Genomic DNA, 7,503 nt, shown 5'->3' with positions numbered 1-7,503 from the left:
GCTGGGAACACACTGCTTTAACCTGTCTGTTTTTTTATGTGTTTCATGAACTGAAATATACTACTACTGTAATACATTTTTAAAAAAATGGTATATTGTGATGGTATCTTTTTTCATAATTAAAAAAAATGAAGCTTTCATCTCCCATATTCATTACACAAAGTGAAATACGTCTTTGGGTTGAAGCTGGATTAAAGTATGAATGAAGTATGAATGGCACCAAACCCACACAAATATTTTCCTCCTCTAGAAGAATCAGCAACATGTGAAATATCAGAAATGAACTGGATACATTAAAGCTGAACTGATCTGAATGCAAATCAGTTACATTTATACAAATGAACACAGGTTTCCAAAGGGATGAACGGTAAGATTGGCCTCTGTTTTTTTTGTAGCAGCTCTAACAGCTCATCAGTTCGGTCAGCATCAGCATCCCCCCAAGTAGTAGTTATAATGTGCATGGAATCAACTTTTTAATGCCTGCCTGGACTTTCCTGAAACATCGTGCTGCATCAGTGCATTGTCTCTACACTGTTCCTCAACGTTCCTTACACTCACAGTGCCATCTGGTGGCGTGATGAAAAAGGACCTCGTCTTTCCCACCTGTTGTTTAGATGCAGCACCCCAGAGCCCACAGGTAGGGTAAGCCAAAGAAGGTTATTGCTGAAAAGGCTGGCGGTTGGCAGAGGGCTGTCGAAGCATAGAAATGGAAAGTTGACTGGAAAGACAAAGTGTGGTAGGAAAAAGAAGTGAACTGCTGCTCATGGGTCCAAAGTTCACATGAAAGTAAATTTTGCATTTCATTTGGAAATCAAAGTCCTGGAGGCTGGAGGAATAGGGCCATGTCAAACTTGGTGGTGTTTGGTCCACTGTGTTTTTAGTTCAAGGTCATCGCTGCTGTCTACCAGGAGATTTTTGAGCACTTCATGCTTCCATGTGCTGAAAAGATTTATGGAGATGCAGGTTTGTTTTCCAGGAGGACTTGGCGCCTGTCCACAGTGCCAAACTACTACCAAATGGTTTGCTGACAATGTTATTACTGTGCTTCACATACTTTTTAGAAGTTGGACATTTCTGTATTGTAAATCCTCTTTAGTTGATCTTTGGAAATATTCTAATAATTTGAGATACTGGAGTTTTGAATGTCATGAGCTATTAGAATAAAAAGACATGACATATTTATTTTTCCATGGAATGAGCCACCAAACTAACTGTGCACTTCACTTTTCACTGCACCTCTTTAGTAAATTCAACTGTAGCCCGTTAAAGGCCCAAACCATTAGTGTGTACCATATTCAGTACAGCCACCAAGCAATCTTCTGTTAAATTCTCCACAGATTTCTTTCCCTCTTAGTTTTCCTGCAGACTGTCATTTCAAATAATGCTCCCACAGGGACAAAAGCTGAACTAAGACAAAATGTGAGAATCCTGTTGAGATGAAGGTTAAAAAATGTTATTCTCCAAAACCATTTTCAGAGCGCTGCACTGAGAATATTTCTCCACCATCACCATGAATCCCTGTAGGAATGTCTCACAGCCCCAACACATCCTCAAAATGCTGCAGCTGAAATGTTCACAAATCAAGATGAGCAGATGCTCAGTTCAGTGATGGCTAACAAAACCACTACAGAGATCTGAGTGAAACAAGACCAGCCCAATGTAAGCATCGGAGAAATTTTACAATGTTAAATATGCTTAAAAATCAAAATAAATTGTCGAGTACATTGCACAGTATACCCACTACAAAAATGTAGACTACACCACTGAATAAGATATAATTGACTCAAAAGACAGAGGAAGAAAAAACAAATGAAGTAAGAGAACTCAACTGTGGTCCCAAAGGCCGTCATTCCTGCACTGAAGTTAGTATAAAACAGGGAGTCCTGCAAACTTGAGTCACGGTTCAAGTTCATTTTAGAGCGATCCATTTCAGTCAGCATGGAGATGATCAGGGAGGATTTCTCCCTTTAATTTGTCCATCAGAGGTCGCTTAGAAGCCTCACTGAAAGATTCACATTCGCCTTGACCAGCCAGGTGTAAAATATAAATCAATGAGAACATTAAACCTTCCAGTAATAAATCCTACTCTTCATCCTGGTACAGGCTGAACTTCAGTTCTTTAATGAAAGGGTGTTGGGGTGGAGAGTGCATCAGCTTAACCAGATGGTTTTCCAAGCAGATCTTCCAGCATTTGACAGCAGCCACAGCTACGAGCTACAGGTGAATAAAGGAAGTATAAATTATCTCCTGGTGTTACACAAACAGGTCACACATTCCTGCTCAGCACAGAAACCACCAAAAAAGTGGAGATGAAGGCATCTTTGGTTTCAAGAATGCATTTCAACACATGAAATCCTCCACTTCACTTTGGCACCAAGCACTGCCAGCTGATGAGATCAAGTTTCCAGAGATGAACATCTGCAAAGAAAATGTTCAGCTTGTTTGGCTCCATGTTTGTGTGTGCAGATTTTCTCTGTTCTTCACTTAAACAAGAACCGCTTGAGCTCAAGACTAAATGACTCCCATCTGAGTGATATTTTACGCATGTCTACCACTGCTCTGGAGCCAGACCTGCCCTGCACCCGTGGGCCAGGCATTAGTGTCAGGAACTTACCTGTTGCTCTGTTATCAGAATTGCACAGCAGCATTTTACAGTTTCTGTATGTTTTAAATTTCTGCTGGAAACTTAGAGCTTTATGCTCCACATTTGGTTACTTCACCTTTGTTTGCTGCATGGAAATTAAAGTAAAAAAAGAAACAATATGTCAGGGTTCATGGTTCCCTGGAACCTTCCTGTGTGTGTGCGTGTGTGTGTGTGTGTGTGTGTGTGTGGATCTTGTTTTGTGTTTCAGAGGTGGAATCAGGAAAGGGGTCTCCGCCTCAAGGGTCTTGATCCTGCACCTAATCACTCACCTGTGGGCTGTTGTGGTGATTAAACCTGAATCATAAAAGCCTGGAGCTTCTCCCAGGATAACACCAGATTGTTGCACGGCAAGTGGTACTGCAAGCTCGGCTCCTATAAACCCTCTTATTATTTTGGAGTATTGTGTTGTTGGCAACTTACCTGTGTCTCTCCCAATTTCAACCTGCCAGCAGCCGACTCTGATTCAGAGACTTGACGTGCACTTGCAGTGGAGCGAGAAAGAAGAGAGAGCGTGAGAGAGACGTGTGGTGACTGCCGCCTCAGTCACAACCTAAACTTTCCACAAAGACTGTTGGGTGACAATAAAGATGCCTTTAACGTTACCACCGTGCTCTGCATCTGTGTCCAGGTTTAACGGAGCTTAACAGAATATTTATATGCATTTTTGTATTCTTTTAAAAAAATGTCTTCAGGCACTGTTGGCCCTCGGGCACTTTCACATTGCCAAATCTGCTCTACTTGATAAACATTTGACAAAGTGTAGCAACTGATGAATGTAGGAGTGAAAAACTCAAGTTCTTTAATTCTTTAATTAGGATAAACTGAAACATCTCCACAGGAGGGCTCTGGTTTTGACTGTGCACTCTATCCTAAATGTGCTCTATTCATTTGACTTGATTGGTCAGGAAATGTACTTATATTTGGATAAAATACTGAATATTGCAGGTGGGGCTCTCCTTAAACCATTTCGCCACAGTAATGCCATTTCCCTGTATTATATTTTATTATTCTAAATAATTGATAACAATAAAGCATGATGGATATTACTGTTAATTTATGTGATGCAGTCTTTTCTTCATGATTTGATGTGTTTTGCTGGAGAGAGTTCTTAACACATTTATTCACTTCTTCTCATTTTTCCTTTAATTTGTCACCCACTATATACACAACCATGAAGTTGATGAAATTATTAGCAGCAGCATCCAATGATGGTTCACTCTGCAAACACAGACAGAGGTTTTCCATACAGGAGCCCTGCACAGTGATTAAACACTTTGACAAAGACTTCAATCATTTATAATTTGATGATTATCCAGTGGATGGTAAATGGACTGGTTCTGGTTCCTTTATAACATTTTAAACAACACGCATCATTCACATACAAGTCATACCAGCCCTTTTTTCTGCACCTCAGTGCTTTTTTAACACATGTGCTTATAGAGGATCTAAATTTTGATACCCTTATACTTTACTGTTGTTTACAAACACTTACAGATGTAATGGGGCCAGAAATGTTTGAAAATGTAAACGATTTTCACGGCCAGTGAACAGCACACTCCTTCATTTTCATAAGGATTAGCATAATCATCATTTTCATACTGTAAAAATGCTTTTTGGTCACTACAAATATTTTACAACTTTCATATTTTTGTGCTAAGCATTTAGTCTAGCTTTGCACAGACTGTAAACGAAGAGAAAAAAGTAGACATCCACAAACAGAAGTAATTTTAGATGGCATTTCAATGCCTTTATTATTGCCAGATTTCATTAGTCAGTGTTTCAGATTGGGGATGATAAGGGAAAGGAAGAGAGAAAGGGTGAAAAGAAAGGGATAGAGAAGAGAACGCCACCAACAATCCCCTCTGAGCAAGCACTAGGCGATAGTAGGGAGGAAAAACTCCCAACAGAAAGAAACCTCCAGCAGAACCAGGCTCAGGGAGGAGCAGCCATCTGCCGAGACCAGCTGGGGGGGGTGAAAGGAAAAGAAAAAGGAGGGGGACTGAGGAAGCTGATGGAGAGGATGGCTAGAGGAGAGAAAGGCAGCGAGGAGAGGTCACAGTGAAGGAGATGACTAAAGGTGGAGGACGGTGAGGCAGTCTAGTTATTCCAGAAAAACTTGAAACGCTTTTTCTTCTTTAGCCAGCGTTCCTGCAGCTCTTTGTGCTGTAATATACTGTTGTGCAGGTCATTGATACCTTGAGCATTCTGCTCCTCAAGTTTTTTGCACCTTTTTTCCAGTTCTTCTATTTTTTCCTGCTGTTCTCCATTCTTTTCTTGCACTTCTTTAAATTTCTCGTCCTGTTCTTTCTTTGCCTCGTACATGTCTTGAAACTCCTGATTTCTCCTCAGCACTTGCTGAAGTGTACACTGCATCTTTTCATGAGTTTTCAACTGTTCTTGCATCTCCTCACGCATTTCACTGTTTCGGTGCAGTACACTGTCACAGAGATTTTCCAATTCTGCTTTTTGTGTCACCATTTGTTGGATCCGGCACTGCATCTCTCCACATATCTTCTCCAGATCTTCCTTTTCTTCTTCTAATTCATCCCTTTTGTCCTTGAGTTGGTTGTAAAACACTCGCAGGTCTGTGTTTTTCTTCTGAAAGTCATGGAGAATATGCTCTGTCTCTCTCAGCGTTTCTTCCTGATGTTCATTTTCTTTCAGCAATTCTCCATTCCTTTGCAGGGCGTCATCAAGCTCTGCTTGCAAGACTTTGTTCTTTTCCTGAACGTCTTCAAGCTTGTGTTGCATCTCCTTATGCACTGCTTCCAATTCACTGAGCTTGTATTGGACCTCTTGGTGTTTTATTTCCTCCTCTTTCTTCTCTTCCAATGTTTGTTTGTGTCTGGCTTCCTCTTCGTCCTTCTCCTCAAGAATTTCAGCAAGTCTTCGCCGGGCTTCATCAAGCATCATCTGCTGCTTTTCATTTTGTTTCTCTGATGCCTGGAGCCTGGAGCACAAATCATTGTACTCAGCTCTTTGCTGTTGCTTCTTTCGCATCAAGTATATAATCCGCTCCTGTGCTTGATTAAACATCGTTTCCCAGTAATCACACGCAATCTGCATATTGACCTGGTACTGCAGATTTGGAACTTCCCGGTCTTCTCCAGGACTTGTGAGGGATTCAGCCTCATGTGAGAAATGTGGCTGATCATCCCAGTCGAGAGATCGTGCGTGCTGAGACATTTGCAATCTTTAGTCACTGACTCACTAAAGTTTCCAAATGTTTCCAAATGGTTTTTCAGCCGATGCTGAACGTTTGAGAGCTGCGAATATGAAAGCTGCAAACAAACCGATTTCTAGACTGAAAATGTTCACTTGAAGGTTCTCTGGCTTACTTTAAGCTTCTGATCAAAGGATAAAACTGAAGCCTCTAACGTAAGATTTGAGGGATGTCACAAAGTCAACATTCCATCTGCACATGAAGTGGTTACATGACAGAGTCAACATTCCATATGCAAATGAGGTGGTCACATGACAGAGTCAACATTCCATATGCAAATGAGGTGGTCACATGACATTTTTAATGGGGATTTGAATGCTGGTTCAGATAGTATTCAAATGCTCATTCAACCTCCCCCTCTTTCAACTCTAACTGCTTCCACATATCTTCAGCTACAGACACCATTCAAATTTTAAAACAATGACAAGACATTAAACTATTCAACCATTCAAATTTTAAAACAATGACAAGACATTAAACTATTCAGCTTGTATTTATCTTTTCAATATCTTTGATGGTTTTTCTTCAGTTCCAGTTTAAGTTTCATGTTTTTTTCCACCCCACTGCTCCCATGGCCGCATTTTTGAACTCAGGGATACAAGAAAACACAGTGGTGTGTAGAACAGATCCTGGAGACACTCACAGTCCAAAAAGTATTTTGAAAGAAGCTACGGTCTTTGATTTAGAAGTACGTGTTTGACAGGTGCCCCAGGAGAATTTAACAGGTATTTGCCACAGAGTGACTGTATGTCAGCTGATAGCTTTGGGCAGCTGTGTTCAGTCGTGGGTTTTAATGTAGAGGAGCATTCTGATTGGCAGATTACACTTTAAACTGATTGGTGGATTTCTCTACAGCATGCATGTGGTCAAAGTTGGACTGTTGGTCTCAGTTGATGAAGGTCAGGCACCTGACACACACAAAACATACAGAGAAACACACATCCAGGCACAGGCAGACAGTGACAAACAGACACACACACATACTGAACCATACATACACAGTGTTGGCACCTTAGCGACTTTGTCGCTAGATTTAGTGACTTTTCTAATTTCATATTCTACCATTAAACAATACGGGACCAAATTTAAATATGTAATGTGTGTCTATCCAAAGCATTAAAGTCATGAGGTTATTTCCTAAAGTTCATTTGTAGTTCTAAACATATTTAAAATGTTTTTTTTTCCTGACCTTTGTTCTCTCCTGCTCATTAGACTGTGTGGAATCATTTGCAATCATGATCAAAGTACAAGAATGGCTGACAGAAAAAAGCAAAAGGGTTTGACCATGTTCAAATCAGAATCAGAATCAGAATACTTTATTGATCCCAGAGGGAAATTTCTGTTGTTACAGCTGCAACCGTTTCATTTAGACGAGTAAACCAAAAACACAATAACATACACTAAAGGCATAAAAATATAAAGACTAAAGAGATAATTTGACTATATACAAATTATATAGTCAAATTATCTATACACATATGAAACTTGTGAGTGCAAAAATGTTTTAAATAGGTGTCATTATATATATATATATATGCACAGTCCTTTTTTGTACAATGTATAAGTGTATGTACAATGTATATAGTGTATGTACAATGTATATGGAAATTTAAACAATTTTATGTACAATTGAATA

General features: G+C 39.9%; 1 protein-coding gene across 1 annotated transcript; it reads right to left on the bottom strand.

The window, feature by feature from the left end:
- Nucleotides 1–4,455: 4,455 nt before the first annotated feature.
- LOC115776398 (golgin subfamily A member 6-like protein 1) lies at nucleotides 4,456–6,033 on the bottom strand. Its single transcript, XM_030724065.1, has one exon. It carries the CDS (start codon nucleotides 5,828–5,830, stop codon nucleotides 4,742–4,744), a length of 1,089 nt encoding a protein of 362 aa, XP_030579925.1. The 5' UTR covers nucleotides 5,831–6,033; the 3' UTR covers nucleotides 4,456–4,741.
- Nucleotides 6,034–7,503: the final 1,470 nt, after the last annotated feature.

Source organism: Archocentrus centrarchus, unplaced genomic scaffold, assembly GCF_007364275.1.
Source record: "Archocentrus centrarchus isolate MPI-CPG fArcCen1 unplaced genomic scaffold, fArcCen1 scaffold_30_ctg1, whole genome shotgun sequence".
NCBI lineage: Eukaryota > Metazoa > Chordata > Actinopteri > Cichliformes > Cichlidae > Archocentrus > Archocentrus centrarchus.
This window is presented reverse-complemented; position numbering and strand designations above follow the sequence as displayed.